The sequence below is a fragment of the Salvia hispanica genome, chromosome 4, assembly GCF_023119035.1.
Source record: "Salvia hispanica cultivar TCC Black 2014 chromosome 4, UniMelb_Shisp_WGS_1.0, whole genome shotgun sequence".
Taxonomy (NCBI): Eukaryota; Viridiplantae; Streptophyta; class Magnoliopsida; order Lamiales; family Lamiaceae; genus Salvia; species Salvia hispanica.
The window spans coordinates 24887365-24910714 of NC_062968.1; the positions used below are offsets into that span (position 1 = coordinate 24887365).

At 35.7% G+C, this 23350-nt stretch overlaps 1 protein-coding gene and 1 long non-coding RNA gene across 3 annotated transcripts in view; one reads left to right on the forward strand and one right to left on the reverse strand.

Annotated features, from left to right (window-relative positions):
• LOC125220750 (protein FAR1-RELATED SEQUENCE 5-like) overlaps positions 1-2660 on the forward strand; it is a 3369-nt gene extending 709 nt beyond the window's left edge. Inside the window, exons 2-6 of the mRNA XM_048122895.1 lie at positions 179-441; positions 554-611; positions 847-949; positions 1113-2134; positions 2260-2660. Coding sequence (XP_047978852.1) covers positions 179-441; positions 554-611; positions 847-949; positions 1113-2134; positions 2260-2660 — 1847 coding nt within the window. The remainder of the gene's footprint in view (positions 1-178; positions 442-553; positions 612-846; positions 950-1112; positions 2135-2259) is intronic.
• Positions 2661-5324: 2664 nt separating this feature from the next.
• LOC125220166 lies at positions 5325-9255 on the reverse strand. Of its 2 annotated transcripts, XR_007176328.1 has the most exons (9): positions 8318-9255; positions 8152-8232; positions 7066-7682; positions 6812-6985; positions 6631-6711; positions 6239-6427; positions 6058-6150; positions 5792-5851; positions 5325-5712 (listed from the first exon to the last, which is right to left on the reverse strand). It is a non-coding gene; the product is annotated as an uncharacterized LOC125220166 (long non-coding RNA). The 2 variants fall into 2 exon arrangements; XR_007176329.1 differs by lacking the exon at positions 8152-8232.
• Positions 9256-23350: the final 14095 nt, after the last annotated feature.

The window sequence follows — 23350 nt, forward strand, 5'->3', positions numbered from 1 at the left end:
AAGCATGTTCTGATATTTTGGCTTACATAACTTATAACAATTGTCTAAGAATTTTACAAGAGTTCAGCCACCTCTTTAGAGATAACTAAAGGTGTTATGTTGTTGATTTATGCTCTGTTGACATGACTTGAAAATTTGTTGACATGATTTATGTTCCTTGGTAAATATTGTGTTGTAGGGTCTGTTATTCCAATTTGCAAGCCTGAGTCGAGGCCTTATGAAGGTCAAAAATTTTCTTCCCTTGAGGAAGGAATTTCCTTTTATGAAAAGTATGCTCAGGAGTCTTGTTTTGATTGTCGAAGATTTGGAAATAGGTCTAGTGGTGGTGTTATTATTTTTCAGTATGTTGTTTGCAATAGACAAGGATTTCATACAGTAGATTCGTTGGATGTTGATGTTAGTGTATCTGAGGATGGTAATGTGTCTGATGATGATGAAGAAGTATCTTCAAAGAAGAGACGTAGAACGTGACACCAAAAGGTGTGGATGTGGAGCGAGAATTAGTTTTAAGTTTTTTTCTGATTTTGGTGATAAGTATTACCTTGTGCATCAGTTTGTTGAGGAACACAATCATACTATGGTTGACAAAGATCATAAGAGATTTATGAAAGGTAATCGGAGTTTGAATGATGTTCATCACAAGTTTGTTGAAGATTGCACCAAAGCTAACATCGGTCCTACTTCTACTTTTAACTTATTAAATGAGTTTTTCGGTGGTTATGAATTGTTCACGTGATATTAAAGAGAAATTAAAAGAAGTGGATGTGCAAATGATCCTAAATCAGATGCAAGAGAAGAAGAGAATTTGTGAAGGGTTTTTTTACAAATATCAATTATCACCTGAAGATAATAAGTTAGTGAGCTTATTCTGGTCTGATGCTGAGTCTCGGAAGCATTACCACATGTTTGGAGATGTTGTAGCATTTGATACAACATATTCAACAAACAGGTAGTTTATTTATTATACTTAGTAATTGACATAGATAGTAGTTGATATGGTAGTTGACATAGGATACATTTGTACTTTGCATCATTTCTGATTTAATAGTTGACATAGCATATACCTATAATTGACATTGTTGATGTTTTGTGTTGATGTATTTGTTCAATAGGTATCGTATGGTGTTTGGTCCATTTACTGGGAAAGACAATCATGGGTGTCCTATTGCGTTTGGAGCTGGTTTCGTATCCGGTGAGAATTGTGATGCATTTTCATGGCTTTTCACTGTATTTGTTGAATGCATGGGTGTTGCTCCAAGAATCATAATCACTGACCAAGATTGGGGAATGAGGCTTGCCATTGAGAAGGTATTACCTGGTACAAGGCATCGTTTGTGTATGTGGCATATTATGAGCAAGTTATTTGAGAAGATACCTAAATCAATTTCTGATAGAGAAAAGTTTAGTAAGGAGTTTAAGTCTTGTGTTTGGTCAGAGTTGTTAGATCCGGATGAGTTTGATATATTATGGACTAGTATTGTTGAAAAATATAGTGTAGAAGATCATAAGTGGTTTAAGGATATGTTTTTGATCAGACATATGTGGATCCCAGCCTTCTTTAGAGATGTTCCTATGGGTTCTTTAATGAGAACAACATCTTTTTCAGAATCTGAAAACAGTTTTTTTAAGAGGTACTCGAAACCGTTGTTCAATTTTGCTGACTTCACTCTTCAGTATAACAATGCCATTGATGCTCAAAGGAATCAAACTGAAAGGCTTGACTATTATGATTCTGTAATCACTCCAAAATATGTCACTGATTTAGCATTTGAGAAGCAATTGGCATCTGTTTACACAGATAGGATGTTTAGAGTGGTACAAGATTTGATTGTTGAGGCTGATAAGAGTTGTCGGATGATTAGCATGTCCACATTGGAGAACATCGAGGTCTTCAAAGTTTCTGATGCTAGAAAGAAGATCTTTACAGTTACACATGAGATAGAGACTGAGTCATATGAATGTGAGTGTAAACTATTTTTAAGGTGTGGTTATCTATGCAGCCACCTTTTTTTCATTCTCAGAAATAAAGATGTCAACAATATTCCAGAGAAATATGTTGGTAACCGTTGGCTTAAAAGTGAATTACTAAAGGCAGTTCATGGTCTCACAATTGATGAAAGTGCATCTGACAGAGGTATGCAAACTGTTTTCTATAGATATTTTAGTTTAAGTTTTAGCATGTGTTGTATAAGCTGTTGACATATCTTATATTGGCTGTTGACATCTTATATAGGCTGTTGACATTTTATATGTCTGCAGGTTCTAACAAAGATGACAAACTACAGATTGCTAATAGGTGTCATGGACGTTACTTTGGTCTATATCAGCGTGCTTTTAGGAATAAAGATCATTTGATTGCTTTGGATAATTTGCTTGCGGGTATTGGTCCTCAAATCTTTAAAGACGACTGTGCTGGATCGTCTTCTCTTGATAAAAATGATTCAATCATGAACATATATGGTATTGTTGTTCCTGAAGAAATAACTGCCCATGCTCCAGATGTGGTTAGTACAAAAGGAGGTGCAAGTGACAAGAAAAACAGGATTAAGTCAAGCATAGAGAAAGCAATTGAAAAAGTAAATAAACCTCATAGGCGTTGTGGAAAGTGTCACAAAGTTACTGATCATAATGCTAGAAGTTGTGGCAGAAATCAGACATGATTGTTTTTTAGTTGTTGACATAGACTACAAATTATTGACATTTTCTTGTTAGTTGTTGATATCTGATTTTACTCTCTGTTGACATCTATTTTATGATTCTGTTTTTTTAATTATAAGTTTTGTTTTCTGAGTTGTACACCTTTATACAAGGTGTTGACATTTGGTTATAAGTTGTTGACTTTTCAGTACAACTTGGACTCTGCCTTGCTTTCGTGCTCCATCATGTTTTTAAGGTGCACATGTCAACAATTAAAAATCATGTTAACTATATATACTGGCCATGTCAACAACTAATATAATTATGTCAACTATGGTGCACATCGTGTCAACCGCACATACCGGTCATGTCAACTACGTACATATCGTGTCAACTATATATATACTGGCCATGCCAACAACTAATATAATTATGTCAACTATGGTGCACATCGTGTCAACGGCACATACCAGTCATGTCAACTACGGTACATATCGTGTCAACTATATATATACTGGCCATGTCAACAACTAATATAATTATGTCAACTATGGTGCACATCGTGTCAACCGCACATACCGGTCATGTCAACTACGGTACATATCGTGTCAACTATATATATACTGGCCATGTCAACAACTAATATAATTATGTCAACTATGGTGCACATCGTGTCAACCGCACATACCAGTCATGTCAACTACGGTACATATCGTGTCAACTATATATATACTGGCCATGTCAACAACTAATATAATTATGTCAACTATGGTACACATCGTGTCAACGGCACATACCAGTCATGTCAACTATGTTTCAAGCCATGTCAACTACACGTACAAGCCATGTGAACAATACATAGAAAACATGTTGACAACAATTTTAAGTCATGTCAACTACACGTACTAGCCATGTCAACAACTATTATAATTATGTCAATTTTAAGTTGTTGACATAATATTTATTTTCCAAGTTGTTGACACTTTATACAAGCTGTTGACATTTTGTTATAGGTTGTTGATATTTCAATCAAGTTGTTTACATTTCAATACAATTTGTTGAACTTATTAACATTTGTTATAACTGCTAATTTCAAAAGTCAGAATGCATAATAATCATTTAAAAACCAATCCAAAAAACAAGTTAACATCAAACATTAAAATCAGTTTTTGTTCACTTCCTCTTTCTACAACTAAACAACTTCTTGTATTTGTTGTTTAGCTTATACAATTTGTCCATGTTTGCTTCCATCCAATCATGAGCTAGTTGTAACATTGGCGATCTCTGGTTATTGTAAATTGATGCAATCATCGTGCAACAATATCTTCCCCTGAGTATTTGGATAATCTTCAGACTACGCGCAGAGAAGCCGATATCCCAATCACTGCCCTTTTTCCCAACATAGGTCTCCATGTGCCTCATCAAATAGACACCGCAGTCCTTTATGTTTGTGGTTGTTGCCCATTCTAAATTCAGAAAGTTGAATGAAGACTTGTTTATATTTTCTGAAAGATCTAGCAATTTCTTCTCTATGAAGTATGCTTCGAACATATCTTTCTGCAAAATATATAAATAACTAAATTAAACTACACGTACAAAGCATTTCAACACAATGTAGAGAATATGTCTATAACATAGATAAAAGCATACCAGTAAGCCAATATCAATGCCATAATTCTTCAACGGATCTGTATCTTTATGTGGCTTTATATTATCTATGATGTCAATGATGTTTTTCTTCATCCAATGTACTACAAGGTAGTAATGGTTATCTGCACAAACTGGGAAGAAGACCTGTATGACATGAAATATACAATTATATCCATAGAATACTTGTTCATATTCTAACATAGATATCATTTTTAGATCTTATTACCAAATCAATTTTTCTCCAGTTGAAATCTGGTCTTCTTTCAACCTCATTATCTATCTGAGAAATAAAATTTCTCTTTGCTGTCGAAGCATCCCAATTTTCCTGCCGATTTGTTACATTGAAGTTCTGCAATTAACATTTTTGGTTAGGGAGACATCTGACTGAAACAGTTTACATATAATTTAAGATCACTTACACATGGAGATGTACTCATGAAAAAGCGTGAAAGTGATGTTGTTGGCCTTTCATTTTCTCTGTTGTTCAGGTGTGAAGCCCACGCGTTAATTACACCCACATTAATTTCAACATGGGGCTTCAGTGATAAAAACAATTCCTTGGTCGCCCAAGTAAAATCGTCTTCATAAACGCATGCATTTCTGAAATGAAGTTATTCAAATGACATATGAACAATATTCATAAATTATGTTTACTGTATAGAAAACTAAAAATACTTTTTAGATCAATGAAATAATTAAATAATGCATACTCATATGTTCATTCTGTTTCTAGTATGTAGTAGTAGACAGTTCTTTCATAAGATTCCAGGTATGTTTTTGTATCTACAACTCTTATGTCAACTGGAGAGCCTAGGAATGGGTCGGAATGCGTTTTATCATCAGACCTTTTCACACTAGCTTCTGTCAGTGGAATCTCAGAGAATGGAACAACAGTCTTCTGTCAGTGCAAATGAAATTCATGTTAATTTCAATTAAAAATCATGTCAACTATATATACTAGCCATGTCAACAACTAGTATAATTATGTCAAGTATGGTGCATATCGTGTCAACCGCACATACGAGTTATGTAAATTAGTGTACGTACTATATCTGCTACACACAGAACCATGTTAAGAGCAAATAAAATTCATGCCAACAACAATTATAAGACATGATACCTACACGTACAAATCATGTCAATAACAATTATAACCAAATGTCAACCACACTTTCAAGCCATTTCAACAACAATTCAGTCATTTTATAAAAACAATATACTATTTAATCTTAGTTTCAGTTACTTTACTTTAACAATATTCTCTTCTTTCTCTTTTCCTTTCTCCTGTTGCTTTGCTTTGTTCATTTCAACATGTGCGTCATCCATTGGACCTGCAGCTGGTGGTGAGATAGGAGAGGCTGATTCACTATTGTCATCACCCACTGTGTCTTCTTTTGTTCCTTCTTCTTCTTTTTCTTCAACAGCCTATTAAATTAGTAATTTATAATTAATATCAAATTAATTTGAATTAATTCTAAATAACAAAAGACGAGATTTGACTAACCCCTTTAGGATCAGAAACTGGCGATGTAGGGATATGTATTCTGTTTCTTTCTCCTGTCAACTACGGTACATAATATATTAACTACTCATAGAGGCTATGTCAACAACACTTATAAGTTATGTCAACTACACGTAGAAGCCATGTCAACTACACGTAAAAGCCATGTCAATAATTATTATAACTCATATCAACTACACTATCAAGTCATGTCAACAACATTTCACTCATTTTATAAAAATAATATAATGGATTTTAGTTATAGTTACCTCAACAATATTATCTTCTTTATCCAGTGGATTTTCTCTGTCCGTTTCAACATGTGTGTCATCTTGATTCTCCTTATCTTCAAGTTGTTTCAACTGAAACATATTACGTTATGTCAATTATATTTTTACCTATAATATGCAGAATATCTTTAGAGTTTAAGATAATTATTGTAAATTGTACCTGTACAAGATCTTTCTGATTTTCTATCTCACCCCCCTTGTTATCAGATTCTAGTACAGATTCTAGTACAGGTGTAGATATAGGAGACACTGATTCATTATTGACGCCACATGTTTTGTTCTCTTTTGATGCTTCTCCTTCTTCTTGTTCTTCATTATCTTGTTCTTCATGTACTTCTTCATCAGCAGTCTATTGAAATAGTAATTTATAATTAATATTAAATTAATTTAAACTTTGAGAAATGTATGTAAACAAAATTGTCCATGTCAACTACACGTAGAAGCCATGCCAATAATTATTATAGCTTATATCAACTACACTATCAAGTCATGTCAACAACACTTCACTCATTTGATAAAAATAATATACCGTTTAATCTTAGTTTTAGTTACCTCAACAATATTATCTTCTTTATCCAATGGATTTTGTCTGTCCGTTTCAAAATGTGCGTCATCTTGGTTCTCCTTATCTTCCTGTTGTTTCAATTGAAACACATTACGTTATGTCAATTATATTTTTACCTATAATATGCAGAATATCTTTATAGTTTAAGATAGTTATTGTAAATTCTACCTATTCAAGATCTTTCTGATTTTCTGTCTTAATCCTCTTGTTATCAGATTCTAGAACAGTTGGTGACATAGGAGACGCTGATTCATTATTGACACCGCATGATGTGTCCTCTTTTGATCCTTGTCCTTGTTCTTGTTCCTTTTCTTGTTCTTCATGTATTTCTTCTTCAGCAGTCTATTGAAATAGTAATTTATAATTAATATTAAATTAATTTCAACTTAGACAAACTTATGTAAACAAAATGATGTACTTACTTTGTTATAGCAATCTCTCCATTTGAAAGTTGGAAATTCAGTCAAATCTTCAAGTGCTTCCTTTTTCTTTTCGACAGTAACTATTGATTCACAGATTCTTTTACAGTTGTCAAATGCCTCATCTTTGTCTTGAAGAAATGACTATGGCAACTTTACACACTTTTCTTCCACCGATTGAACAGAAGTTGTTGGGCTTCCAATTGCAGATCTAGCAATATCACACACTAATTCAAATAGATGATTAGTTTTGACGTGTGTAGGAACTTCTTCAAGGGTTCTTTGTCACGACCACATTTTCTAAGGATAGAAAACACGGTTGATCGTGACTAGGGGAGGATTAAAGAAGCGGGGAAGAAAGGGGAAATAAACGAAACTCGACCATAGCTCGAAATAATAGGGGCAATTCGAATAAAATCAGAGTATTATCTCAACAGCTAACAACTCAAAGGAATACAATATCTCATCAATAAATGAACTCGAAAGAAACAACATTCAGCGGAAGCATTCGAGAGAAGAATCATATTATGTATGAAGACATAATATATTCGGAATATTTAAAAGCAAACACAACTCTTCACCAGCTCTCTCAACACCCACCGCGCTCGTCACAGCTCAACCTGCACATTTTTAAAAAGAATGCAGGGCTGAGTACTTGATGCACTCAGTGGACTCATGCCGAAAACATTTTACAAAAAAGTATTTATCATGCCACCATTGAGTGTCCTCGGGGTTCTAACTTTAAAAATGCCCGAGACACTAAAATCATTTCCATTGTAAAATTCGACTGATCAACCATTTTCCCATAGATGTCTACCATATCTGATCCATTGATGACAAGGAATGTGGCCACATTCCAAGTCACTAGACCGGCCGACCCAAAGGACGGCTCACGATCCCCATTGGTGTACACTAGCCTGAGTAGGGACTCACTCCCTAGTCAGACCCGAATTCGATTATCCATAGATGGCAAAAGCCACATCAGATAGGTTCCATAGAATAAAATAAAACACGGCATGACAAATATTCATATCATTTTCACATCAAAATATAATTAGGGCATAGCCCTTATTTAAAAAGAAAGCTCACCTCGATCGTTTAAAGCCTTAATGTGTGTTTCATTCCGTCCTCAAATAGCATGCTCAACGTCACCCATTAATTCGATGTACTCTAGACCCAAATCTTAAAATTAATTCACATAGCACAGAACATTTAAATAAAATAATACATGAATCCTACGGATGTTAAGTCTTACCCTTCGATCTTACTTAGAAGATTCTGAAATTTTCCCGTAATCTTAGAACGTCGTATTCATCCATGTATTAACTCCGCCGAAGCTCTCGTCATTCTTGTATTCAAATTCCAGTCCAACTCAAATAAACCAGCGGCCTAAGTCTCCTAATTAAATCATTAACCAACTCTGTAGTACCCCACGTCTCTCTCTCAACATTCTAATCCAGCAACTAAACTCCCCAAATACTCCCTCCTGTACTTCCTCACGCCATTCCCCCTCTCCATCGCTGCTCCGATTTGCTCAACACCACGCCATCGCTGCAGAAATCACAGCGGCGATTTCGCCGCAGCCATGGGCTCGTCGTCTCTGTCCACCATTTATCGTCAGGCAGCGCTTAACGCCGCTGCTGTTCGGTGTAATTCTCTGCCATCGTAGCCGCTGTCCGTCATGAGCAGCCGTGATTGCTGCTGCTGAGAACAGCCGCTGCTGTTCGGGATTCGTCGAGCGTACAAGCTGGGCCATCGCTGTCCCGATCAGCTTCGCACCGCCGCTGTCACTCCTCCATCTATCATTGTCGCTGAACTAACGTTGCTGCTCAGCCGTCGCTCCATCTCCAGCCCTCTCTCTTTGATCCACCAGCCCCTCGTTGTGACACCGCCGCCGCCGCTGCCTCCTCGGAGCTTCATCAGCGCGTTACTGTTGTCCGTCGGTTGCGAGGCTGCTGATCGGAGTAGGAGTCGTCGCCGTCCAGCCCCGCTGTTGGAGCTTTTGCAGCCTTCTTCTCAACACGGCACCACCGCCACGCCCTTTCTCTCATTCCTAACTCTCTCGGTTTTCTTTGGTAGGGTTTTGGAAGAATGGTGGCGTTGAAAGAGATATAAGACGTTGGTAGATATGTTTGTTGGAGATATGGCCGAGATTTGCTCCTTTATTAAAATCTGATTTTTTTCTCCTTCTCAAATGTGATAACCGAAAAGTAAGTGGTGAAGTGCTCTAAATTGATGAAATAAAAAGCTGACTTGGTCTTCTCAAAAAATTGGGCTTCAAAAAGAATAGTTCAAAAAAGAAAATAAGAATTGGGCTTGGAAAAAATTAATAAATGGGATAGAAAAAGAATAATTGTTATACGTCCAAAATGATATATTCTTCTCTTGACAAACGAAACAAAGCCGAAATTTTTTCAAGCGCACAAACGATGTCACTACAAGAACAAATAAAAGGTAGAAAAAGTCGGGGTGTTACAATCTACCCATCTTAACAAAAATTTCGTCCCGAAATTTGCTTACGTCCTTAAATATAATATTCTTCCATCGTCTTGTCTTCCTATTTCCATGCAGCTTCCTCATATTGTTAAAATTAATAACTATAGTTGAAAGTTGTATCGTCATAATATTCCTTGCATGTCATAATGCTCATTCTCGTAGAAAGTTGTTATTATCCCCGTGCTCCTCAGCAGGGTATCAAGATCTTCTCCGTCGTGTCGCCACTTTCTAGTTTATGCAAGATGCGACTATACTAATTTAAATTGTGAGTACGATCTCTCGTAGTTGTATGGATACTTCACTTAGCATCATCTCTTCTTGTGTCTCATCCTCTTCCGCGTTAGAAACTTCATTTCGTCTTCGCTATCCCCCTCTTCTTGAAATCTTCCTCTTATTTTTTTTTTATCTTATGTTTAAGGAAAACTATAGGAAATAGTAATTATTCAACTAGAGATATAATGGTTCGCACATAGCTTGCTCCAAAAGGAATAGAAAAGGTTTCATGATCACCGGCCTACATTCCCACTCTCGATCTCCTTGCCTCGTGCCTTAACAAATTAGGGGTTCGCCTCAAACTTTCAGATTCTCGTTCGTTTTTGTCACTCGAAAAAAACAATAGGTAAGTTTTCAATTTAGAACTACGGTTCACACGGTTCACAACACATTTTATTTTCTCATAGATCAACAACCATCACATTTAACGTCATACATACCTCAAGATAAACAAGTATAACACACGACATTTTCACATCCCAAAGCAAAACACTTTCGCACTTCGCATTTACATTCAAAACCAACATTTTCTTCACAACTCACTTTTTCTCAAAAATTTCAACACTCTCAAAACAATCCATCAACTTTCCTCCTTCACATAAAACAATCCGTCATTCCTCTTCAAAACTTCCTCGTATTTCTTTCTAAAAATTTTCTCATCTTTCTTTCTTTCTCCAAAACTTTCTCATAAAAATTTCTCAAAAATATATTACCTCTTTCTCGGTTGAGCGTAGCGAAGCGGGATGTTGAGCCTTCAATTCACAACATTTTAGTCTAGCGAAATGATTCTAGACTATGATTGAAAAAGACTCTCGGGTCCAGAGCGGAAAGAAAAATTGCTTTGATACCACTTTGTCACGACCGCATTTTCTAAGGATAGAAAACACGGTTGATCGTGACTAGGGGAGGATTAAAGAAGCGGGGAAGAAAGGGGAAATAAAAGAAACTCGAACATAGCTCGAAATAATAGGGGCAATTCGAATAAAATCAGAGTATTATCTCAACAGCTAACAACTCAAAGGAATACAATATCTCATCAATAAATGAACTCGAAAGAAACAACATTTAGCGGAAGCATTCGAGAGAAGAATCATATTATGTATGAAGACATAATATATTCGGAATATTTAAAAGCAAACACAAATCTTCACCAGCTCTCTCAACACCCACCGCGCTCGTCACAGCTCAACCTGCACATTTTTAACAAGAATGCAGGGCTGAGTACTTGATGCACTCAGTGGACTCATGCCGAAAACATTTTACAAAAAAGTATTTATCATGCCACCATTGAGTGTCCTCGGGGTTCTAACTTTAAAAATGCCCGAGACACTAAAATCATTTCCATTGTAAAATTCGACTGATCACCCATTTTCCTATAGATGTCTACCATATCTGATCCATTGATGACAAGGAATGTGGCCACATTCCAAGTCACTAGACCGGCCGACCCAAAGGATGGCTCACGATCCCCATTGGTGTACACTAGCCTGAGTAGGGACTCACTCCCTAGTCAGACCCGAATTCGATTATCCATAGATGGCAAAAGCCACATCAGATAGGTTTCATAGAATAAAATAAAACACGGCATGACAAATATTCATATCATTTTCACATCAAAATATACTTAGGGCATAGCCCTTATTTAAAAAGAAAGCTCACCTCGATCGTTTAAAGCCTTAATGTGTGTTCCATTCCGTCCTCAAATAGCATGCTCAACGTCACCCATTAATTCGATGTACTCTAGACCCAAATCTTAAAATTAATTCACATAGCACAAAACATTTAAATAAAATAATACATGAATCCTACGGATGTTAAGTCTTACCCTTCGATCTTACTTAGAAGATTCTGAAATTTTCCCGTAATCTTAGAACGTCGTATTCATCCATGTATTAACTCCGCCGAAGCTCTCGTCATTCTTGTATTCAAATTCCAGTCCAACTCAAATAAACCAGCGGCCTAAGTCTCCTAATTAAATCATTAACCAACTCTGTAGTACCCCACGTCTCTCTCTCAACATTCTAATCCAGCAACTAAACTCCCCAAATACTCCCTCCTGTACTTCCTCACGCCATTCCCCCTCTCCATCGCTGCTCCGATTTGCTCAACACCACGCCATCGCTGCAGAAATCACAGCGGCGATTTCGCCGCAGCCATGGGCTCGTCGTCTCTGTCCACCATTTATCGTCAGGCAGCGCTTAACGCCGCTGCTGTTCGGTGTAATTCTCTGCCATCGTAGCCGCTGTCCGTCATGAGCAGCCGTGATTGCTGCTGCTGAGAACAGCCGCTGCTGTTCGGGATTCGTCGAGCGTACAAGCTGGGCCATCGCTGTCCCGATCAGCTTCGCACCGCCGCTGTCACTCCTCCATCTATCATTGTCGCTGAACTAACGTTGCTGCTCAGCCGTCGCTCCATCTCCAGCCCTCTCTCTTTGATCCGCCAGCCCCTCGCTGTGACACCGCCGCCGCCGCTGCCTCCTCGGAGCTTCATCAGCGCGTTACTGTTGTCCGTCGGTTGCGAGGCTGCTGATCGGAGTAGGAGTCGTCGCCGTCCAGCCCCGCTGTTGGAGCTTTTGCAGCCTTCTTCTCAACACGGCACCACCGCCACGCCCTTTCTCTCATTCCTAACACTCTCGGTTTTCTTTGGTAGGGTTTTGGAAGAATGGTGGCGTTGAAAGAGATATAAGTAGTTGGTAGATATGTTTGTTGGAGATATGACCGAGATTTGCTCCTTTATTAAAATCTGATTTTTTTCTCCTTCTCAAATGTGATAACCGAAAAGTAAGTGGTGAAGTGCTCTTAATTGATGAAATAAAAAGCTGACTTGGTCTTCTCAAAAAATTGGGCTTCAAAAAGAATAGTTCAAAAAAGAAAATAAGAATTGGGCTAGGAAAAAATTAATAAATGGGATAGAAAAAGAATAATTGTTATATGTCCAAAATGATATATTCTTCTCTTGACAAACGAAACAAAGCCGAAATTTTTTCAAGCGCACAATTGATGTCACTACGAGAACAAATAAAAGGTAGAAAAAGTCGGGGTGTTACATTTTACTAGATTGTTCTTCCCATAATTTATGAGTTGAATGTATTTCATTACATTCTGCATGATATCTTTTGGGACAACACTTTGGGAAGACCCAACCCCACTGTCAACTACGTGTGGAATTTGTTGTTGAGGCTCATGCTCCTGCTCCTGCTCCAGATTACGGGCATATCTTTTGAAGATAAGTCCATTACCAAATATTCCTACATTTATCTCTCGATTTTCCTTATCTTGCAGATGAGTGCTTGTCCAGCCTTTCATTATTGGGAATGTGCGAGGAACTGAACGTTTGGCTTGTAAAACTTTATCTATGTAGCAGAGCTGCATATAAAATCCATATCAATAACAATTACAAGCTATATCAACTACTCATACAACCTAATGTAATTATGTTCACTGTTGATAATTTGTAAAGTCAAATGTAAAACATACCATGAGTAAAGGAAGTGGTCCTGCAAAAGCATTCTTCTTTTTCTTTGACCAATTTTCCTTTGCAAACTTGAGAACAGACAATGTGTATGAACACCAGTTGACATTTCGAATATTGTCCAGATCATCAACTATTTTCCCAATCTTAGACTTGATTGTTCCACATGTTGATGGCTCAATCAATGTTGCTTCTAATAGTACCAAGAACAATCTCTTGAACCTTGTCCCTCCTTGACAATCTGCTAACATAAGTTCTTCAACATCTTTATGGCTAACGTTTCCTCCTTTTTTATTTCACAATCTTTTCCTAACTCTCTCATGAAATCTGCATTACTTTTACAGTTATACCTGGAGTAACTAATCCTACCTCTCGGAAATCCGTATACCAGCTCCACATCGTTTTCTGTGATATTAACACTCCTGCCATTATTAAGCTTTATCTTGCACTGTTTTTCATCAAAACTCTTCACCAATTCGAATGCCAAAAAGCTAGGAATGTAGTCTATGTTGAAATACAAAACATTCCCAAAACCCAACTCCTTCACAGCATTAACCTGTGCCTCATTCATTTTTCTCATGGTTTGAATAAAAAACCACGTCTGCCTTTTGATTAGAAGCCATTTAGAAAAGTAATTACTTTTCTTATTCTGTTCCTTAACCTTTGTGTGCTTGTCATTCCGTTTTTTGCTTCTAATCTCAGAAGCAATTAACTCTTTCTGGTCATTTCTTCTTTTGCTTCTAATCTCAGATATAGTTAACTCATCCTCATCAATTGTTGTGCTTCTTTTATGTTTTGATGTGTTCTTTTTTTCTGGATTAAAATCAAGTACAATAAAATGTCAGCAATACAGTAATATCATGTCAAAATTCATAGCAACTACAACCTTACATATGACAAGTGCAATCATACGCTTTTTAATATAAATAATCCCGTGTCAACAGAACATGTATAGCAACCATATGACTATGTTGACAGCCATTCAAACAAGCATACATTATGTCAATAATTATTGTATAAAATGTCAAAACCCCTGTGTCAACAAAATGTCAACAATACAGTAATATCATGCCAAAATTTATAGCAACTACAAGCATACATATGACTAGTGCAGTCATACCCTGTTGGTATATATATAATATAATACTATGTAATCCTCTCACACTTCACATATGAATTCATCTTTATGTATACAGAACATATTTATTTTATAGCAACCATATGACTATGTCAACAACAATTCAAATAAGCATACATTATTTTAATAATTATTGTATAAAATGTCAATACCAATATGTCAACAGACATCTTCTAATGTCAATAATCATAAAAATTTAAATATATAGTACTTAACTGCAAGAATATTTTTCTGTTGTTTAGAAAAAGCATAAATCGAACTCATCAGAAAATTAAATAATGAAACCTAAGAATTAAATCTTTTGAATAATCAAACTGTGTTTTAAAAACCTAAAATTGAAGTCATACAAAAAAAAACGAATGAAATCTTTTACCTGAACCAGTCGTTTCAGTGCTATTTGTTGATTTGGTGTTGACCTCCATTTCTGATGTCGTTTTTCCGGGAACGGTCGACGATCCAACTAAATCACTTGTGTGTTTGTGTCCGGTTGACATTCCTAATACTCTTAACCGATTTAGAAATTTAGAAAAGAGATGAAGTCGAGTAGATGAAGGGTTTGTATAGGAGAGAGTAGTCGAAATTTTTTGAGCGGTAATCTATTTGTGAGAGAGTAGATGGTAGAGAAATATTTATTTGCTACGCTTTTTTGTGAGTTAGCGAAATAGTTTGTAGAGTAGAGGGTTTTGAATTAAATTATTGACATTGTTAACATTTGAAAAAAAAGCAGTTGACATGACAATTGTTTAGTTATTGACATTACACACAATTTATTTATATTTTCTTTTTTGTTTTTGACATTTAATTTACTTTATATTGACATGTATTGTATGACCATAATTCATGATATGTTCCAAATATTGAGTTGTCTGAAATTTTATATGAAGCCTATTGACAAGCTTTTGACATTTTTGCTATAAGTTATTGACATTTGATAATTAAGGTATGGACAAAATGTTGAGTTTTTATATGGAAACTATTAACATGTTTTTTATGATAATTATGCCAGTACATATTTAAAATTAAAAAAATAAGAAAAATAGGTGTATATATTTTTTAGTTACAAGAATTGTTTTTAAGCTGTGACATTCAATTCAAGTTGTTGACATTTCTATTTAAATTGTTGTACTGATTTCATAGTTGACATATTATTATAGACTACATAGTTTAAAAACCACATTTGATAATTGTTTTACACATCCATCTAAAAAACATGATAACATCAAATATTCAAATCAAGACAACAGGAATTATTGGTTCTACGGCTAAGTATCAAATCAAAACATGATAATCTTTGTCCAAATATTCAAAACAAGATAAGCATCAAATCACTCTTTGTCCAAATCAGAATAAAACAGTTGTTTACTTATTGGTTCTACGGCTAAACCATTCCTTGTACTTGTTCTGTAACGCAGATAATCTTTGCTTGTTTGCATTCATCCAGATGTTAGCATCGCGTATCATATCCATACACTTCTTGTTGCTCTCTGATGTAAGCATTGCTTCACAATATCTTCCTCTGAGTACCTGTAGAATCTTTAAGCCACGTGGAGAAAAGCCTACATTCCAATCCCTTCCCTTGCTGCCAAAGTATGTCTCCATATGTCTCATCATATAAACACCGTTGTCTTCTTTGTTGGTGTTTGTGGCCCAATCTAAAGCAATAACTTTGTATGGAGACTTCTTTACATTTTCTGATAGATCTGTCATGTTATTCTCTACAAAGTATTCCTCAAACATATCTTTCTGCAAATATATAAACAACAATTAAAATTTGCATACAAAGCATATTAGCAAGATACATAATTTATGTCAACAAAAATCTAAGCATAATGTTAACTGTATTTAAAAAAGCATATCAGTATTGCAACATCAAAGCTATACTTTTCCAAGGGATTCATGTCTCTAGATGGTTTGGCACTATCAATTATCTCAATTTTGTTCATCCTCATCCAGAATACCACAAGATAGTAATAGCCACTTTTAAAAACAGGGAAGAATACCTGTATTGTATGTTAGATAAAATTAGAGAAAAGAATTTGACAACTCTTGTTCAAAACTATGTAGGTGAAAGATCTTTGAACAAAAATAAATTTGTTACCAAATCAATCTTTCTCCGATCGAAATCTTCTATTGTTCTAATCTCATGTTCAATTCGCGACACAAAGTTTTTCTGGGATTGTAATGGATCCCAATGAGGCTGCCGATTTGTTATATTCAAATACTGCATTTAACATTTTTTGTTAGTGAAATTTGTCATCCAAATAGTTGACACATAAATTTAGATTACTCACGCATGGGGATGTTGTCAGAAACAGGCGCGGAGGTGACGATTCTGCCCTTTCTCTTTCCTTGTAGTTCAGGTGCGCTGCCCATACATCAATTACACCTATACTGATTTCTGAATGGGGTTTCAGAGATGAAAACACTCCTTTGCTTGCCCAAACAAAGCCATTAGTGTAGACACATGAATCACTGAAATGAAAGCGTGCAGACAACATTTAAATATCATTCATAAATTATGTCAACTGCATGGAAATATAAAAGTATTGTAGAGATTATTCAAAGAATTAAATTATGCATACTCATTTGTTCCTTCAGTTTCTACTATGTAGTAGTACATATCTCTTTCGTCTGGGTTCAGGGTTGTTTTCATATGCACGGCTCGTATTTCAAATGGTGAGCGTAGCACCGGGCTAGGACGCATTTCAGCACGAGTCCGTCTCTCTCTAGCTTCAGTCAGTGGAATCTCAGAGATCGGAATAGGGTTCGGGTTCTGTTGTCAGTGAATTTAATGTTACTTGTGATTACAAATCATGTCAACTATATTACACTAACCGTGTCAATAACTAATATGATTATGTCAACTACGATACATATCATGTCAACTGCACATACAAGTTATGTGAACTAATCTACATGCTTTGACATCTACACATATGAAAAAGGTTATTTGTGCTGCGTGTGTTCAAATGAAGGAAATAACAGGTTCCCTAGATCCAGTAAATCCACTAGATCACGCGGTCTAGGAACTCGTTGGTCGCAAGGAATCCCGGTCGTCGGACACACAGAGCACTTCTTTCAAAAAACCCTCAACCACTTTACTAGACCTAGTATAGGGAAGTAGGGATCGATCCCACAGAGAAGGATGCGTAATACTCATGTTCAAGGATTTGGGTGTGTTTTTGGTGTTGGCTGCTGCCACGCATTTTCTTGGGTTGAGGAAAAAAAAACAAATTTAACTTGACTTGGGAAACTCTAAAATTCTTGAGCAAACAGCTAGACCTAGGCAAAAATCATGAAAGAGCGTAGTAAAGGAATTAACTGTTCGACACTTGATCTAAGAAAACTACTTCACACTAGACCTGGGAAATAAACCTACTGTGGGGACCATGACTGAAAAAGCAAAGTACGAACGAAAAGTTGGCAGAATAACTAACTCTCGTACTAACTAATAGCGACATCGTCTTCTACAACAAATTGCGTAAAACTCTTAAGAAATTCAACATAAGCGAAACTTAAAACAGAGCAACTGACTTTTACATCAAATTAATGCATAAACAACGAAGAACTAAACAGATCTGCATACTCTAGACGAAGTAAAACAGAAAAGAAGAAAACAGAATCCATGTAGCAGCTATCTTTCCACACGTCGATTCCAACCTCAGACGCTAAATCCACTCCGGATCCAAGCGTCCGACACGAACTCCAACCAACAGAAACTCTTCATCACTTCATATTTAAACAAAAACAAACTCCAAACAATCAATCAACCACAGATCTATCACCAAATTCCATATCAAACACCACAACATCAAAATAAACAGAGATCGACATAACGTTTGAAGAAATAAACTAATAGCAGAGAGATCTATGCAAATCGACTTGAAATTTAACTGCTAAACGCAGATCAACAAACGAAAAGACAATAAGTATCATCAACAGCCAGGTCGACTCCCAAAAGTGAAGTTCGACGGTAAAACGAGCAAAACAACTGAAATTAAAAGGAATTGTATCTTCGTCCACACTCGGACGGTGTTGCCAACCACGAAATTTCTAAGAAAATAACCTTCCGTTCCCGACTACCCCAGATCTCCCATTCCCAAGTGTGTGTAATGTGTGTGAGCTAAGAAGAGTGAAAAAAAGTGATAATCCTTGCGTTGCATGCTCTTCTATATATAGGCGTTTGAGTGGGGCCCAGCGAGGTATAGATAAGACTTTGTTGCCCTCAGCTATTGACTCCTCTGTCACGCCAATTTCCCTTGTAAATCATGCTCACTTCGTTCCTTTCCTTCGCTAGACCATCCCTTCAGTACTTCCTTGATCTAGAGATTTTCTTCACACACCTGGCTTAGGAAACGTGTTAGACCCAGCAAATTATAACATTTTTCGCACATTACCGATGCATGAAATTAGCCTTATCAACATACAAGCCATTTTAACACCTATTACAAGCAATGTCAACAATAATTCATTCTTTTTTTTAAGAATAACAAGGTTAATTTTACTTTTTTTACCTGGTAAACAGTCATTCTTCTGTCCGTATTTTCAGGAGTTTTTTCTTTTTCCTCATGCATCTTCTCTTTCCCTTTATGTTCTTGTTTTTGTATGTTCGATTCAGGAGGTGTGTCATCCAGTGTTTCAATACCTTCTCTCATCATATACTCAACAATTGAGCATGCAGCTGCATCCTCCCTGTCTTCCTGAAACTCCATGCTATACCATGTCAATTATGTATTTATCTATGTCAACTACGATATCCACAATGTCAATAACTAATATAAAATTATATGCAAAGCTTCAAGAGTTTAATATAACCATTATAAACTGTACCTGTTCATTTATGATATCAACAATAGTGTTTGTTGCCTTGATTGCTTCTTCATTGTTGCTGATTTCAAAGTCACTACATGCTTTTGATAATATGTAGGCATTTTGTGTTCTTAAGTCCATATCAGCTTCATCTTCTGCTTGAATTTCAAACTCACTTCTCCTGTTCTCAAATCCTATAATTGAATCTTGAATATTGACATGTCCAGGAGACTCATTTGTTGGTGATGAGCTATCAGCTTCAAATTCTGCTTGAATTTCCAACTCACTTCTCCTGTTGTCAAATCCTATAAGTAATGCTTGATTATTGACGTGTCCAGGAGATTCAGTTGTTGGTGATGCCCTATCAACTTCTGCTTGCATTTTCAAATCACTTCCCTTGTTCTCAGATCCTATAATTGATCATTGAGTATTGACATTTCCAGGATATTCAGTTGTTGGTGATGCCCTATCAGTTTCAACTTCTACTTGAATTCCATCTCACTTCCTCTGTTCTCAGATCCTAAAATTGGTGCTTGAGTGTTGACATGCTCTGAAGCATTGACTTCTTGTTCTTGGAGAGATGGGGATGCTGTCTGTGGAGATCCTAGTACGGCTGTCGAGATAGGAGAGTTTGATTCGTTATCACCATCACACATCATGTTCTCCTTACTTTGTTCATTGTCTTCAACAGTCTCTCTGACCTCTTCAGGATTACCAACTGGTGAGGTATGTAAATTTTCTATATTTCTTTCTTCAACAGCCTGTTCAAAAATTAGTTCAACAATGTTAACTTTCTAAACCGTAGGAGTAATCCAGTGTCAATTAAGAGAAACATATATCAACAAAATGATGTATTAATCTCAATATATGTTGATTATGTGCTTACTTTATCGAAGAAATCTCCCAATCTGAAAGTTGGAAATTCATTCAAATCTTCAAGTGTTTCGTTTTCTTTTTCAGCATTCCGTATTGAGTCAAACACCGCTTTCCAGTTATCAACAGCAACATTGTTGTCTATATGAAATGACTGGGACAAATGCATGAAAGTGTCACTCACAGATACAACCGGAGATTTTTGGCTTCCAATTGCGCTTCTAGCAATATCACAAACAAATCCGAATAAATCATTATTCTTGATCTGTGAAGAAGCTTCTTTGAGGACTCTAACAAGATTGGTCCTGCCATCATTTATCTGATTGATGTATTTTACTACATTGTTCACCATATCTGATGGGAGTAGGTTCTGAGAAGAAGACCCAACTCCACTGTCATCTACATCAATACTTTGTTCTTCACTACTGCTCCTCATTACGAACGTATCTCTTCTTTATATGTCCTAAACCAAAATTTCCTGCACTGATCTCTCTATCTTCTCTAGCCTGAAGGTGCTCACTATTCCATCCTTTCATTAATGTAACTCTGTCTAAGTAGCAGAGCTGCATAAGTTTAAAAATGCATATAAATTACTAGTTTGTAGTGTCAACTCTATACACAAGCCACGTAAATAACTAATACAACTTATGTTAACTATAGTACAATCTATATCAACTACACATACAACCTAATGTAATCATGTTAATAATCTGTAATGCAAAATGTAAAACATACCATAAGGAAGGGAAGTGGTCCAGCAAAGGCATTCTTCTCTGTGATCGACCAATTTTGTTTTGCAAATTTGAGCACTGATATTATATATGAACACCAATTGACATTCCTCACGTTATCCAGATCATCAATTATCTTCCCAATCTTAGATTTTACCATTCCACATGTTGATTGCTCAATCAATGTTGATTCTAGTAAGACCAAGAACATCCTCTTGAACTGTCTTCCTCCTTGAAGATCTTCCAACATAACATCTTCAACAGCCTTATGATTCACGCTTGCTGGTTTCGTACCACATTTCTCTGTTATCTTCCTCATGAAAGCTGCATTACTTTTACACTTATCTCTGGAGTAATTAATGTCACCTCTTGGAAATCCATATACAAGCTCCACATCCTCTTCAGTGATATGAATTTTTTTCCCATTATTAAGCTTTATCTTGCACTTATTTTCATCAAAATTTTTTAATAATGCTAATGCTAATCTGCTGGGAATGTAATCGATTTTGAAATGTAGGACACTCTCGAAACCCAACTCCTTCACAGAATTAATCTGTTCCTCATTCAGTCTGCTTATTGCATCAACAAAATACATCGGCTTCCTTTTCACTAGAAGCCTTTGAGATATATTCTCGGCAATAACAATTTGTTTTCCATCCTCTACACTTTTCTTTTGATTTTTCTTAATAGTAATTAACTCTTTCTGAGATACTGAGGTACTCCTTTTTCGCTTGTATGTTTTTCTGTTTTCTGGTTTAAAATCAAACATAATAAATCTATATCAATTATACAAAGTATCATGACAATAACAAGTGTACTCTGTTGACATCAAGTGCATGTATATTACTAAAATTATTACAGTAGATATACCAAGCACAATTAACAGAATTTTAGGTATTAAGTATGCTCTGTCATTAACTGGTATTTCCCATACATAGTAAGAACAATTATCTTATTACTATTATGTCCAATGTTGACATAACCTCTCGACTATCTTATAAAGTTTATGGCAAGCATACTCTATTTACAAAAATAAGACTATGTCAACAGTATATTATTATAGCTATGTCAATAGATATAGCAAGCACAATTAACAGAAGTTCATTTATGAAGTATACTCTGTCAATTAACACGTATATCCTATATATAGCAACACAATTATCTTATTATCATTATTATTATGTCAATAGTTAAAGTTTATAATGTTGACATATCCTGTCGATTATCTTATAAAGTTTATGGCAAGCATACTCTAATTACATAAATATGACTATGTCAACAACTATTTAAACAAGCTTACAATATGTCAATAGCTATTGACATACTACTACAACTATACATATGTTTTCTACAGCCATCCTAACATCCATTCAAACAAGCATACACTATGTCAATAGTTGTTGACATACTACTACAGCCATAAAATTGTATGTTTTCTACAGCCATCCTAACAACCATTCAAACAAGCATACATTATGTCAATATAATTATGTCAACGCCTATTCAAACAAGCATACACTACTGTTAACAGTATAATATTATAGCTATGTCAATAGCTAGTATATAAAATGTCAATAATCTTAAAAATTTAAACAAATCCTTAACTGGAAGGTGATGCTTGATCTCTTCCGTTTTTTCCAGCAGCATTGTTCGTTTCCATCTCTTCCGATTCTACCATCGCTAATCAACAAAAAAATTCAACAGGAATCGAATTTATAAAAAACGAAATCCAGATGTGTTTTAATACACCAAAATCGAAGTAATATACTTAAAAATTTGAATCAATTTCTTAACTTGAAGAAGTCGTTTCAACCGTCGCCGATTTCGAATGCCGATTCTCTTCGACCGCTGCTTCAGCCAATTCAACTTCAATTGATGTTTCAACCGATTCTTTTCGATTTTGCTCTTCTATCGTCATTCTAGAAAACTCTGTATGAATGTTTACGGTTTGAATTGTGAAGATTACCGAGTTTTTTGCAGATTTTGAATGGGTTCGAATTGCATGAAGGTTTGAAGATTTCAGCAGAGTTTTAGAGAGCTTTTTGAAATTGGATAGAAACACGTTTTTATGTTTTAAGCTTTTTTATTAATAAAATTACAATTATACCCCCTTGTTGACATAATGTGGTATTTGTTGACATTTTCTTAATTTTATGGATTAGTGGCCCATATTGCATCTCATTTCTCAATTTAGCTAAATAATTTCAACCTAACAAGACCCTATACTTATATATAATAATGTAAGGATTATGCATATATTTAATGTGTACCGTTAGTTTATTAGATTGATTAGGAAAAGGCAGTTAATTAACTACCTTAATCAAAAGTTGTGTCTATTCATTTAATTGCATATTGTGGAAAGTCATGTTTTTACGAAGAGGTGCAAAGATTTCTATATAAATGAGGTTTTCCTCATTGTCGAGAGATATAGAAAAGGAAATACGTGATCAATTGCAAATAAATGATATACACGCAATGGTATTCACATATACAGATA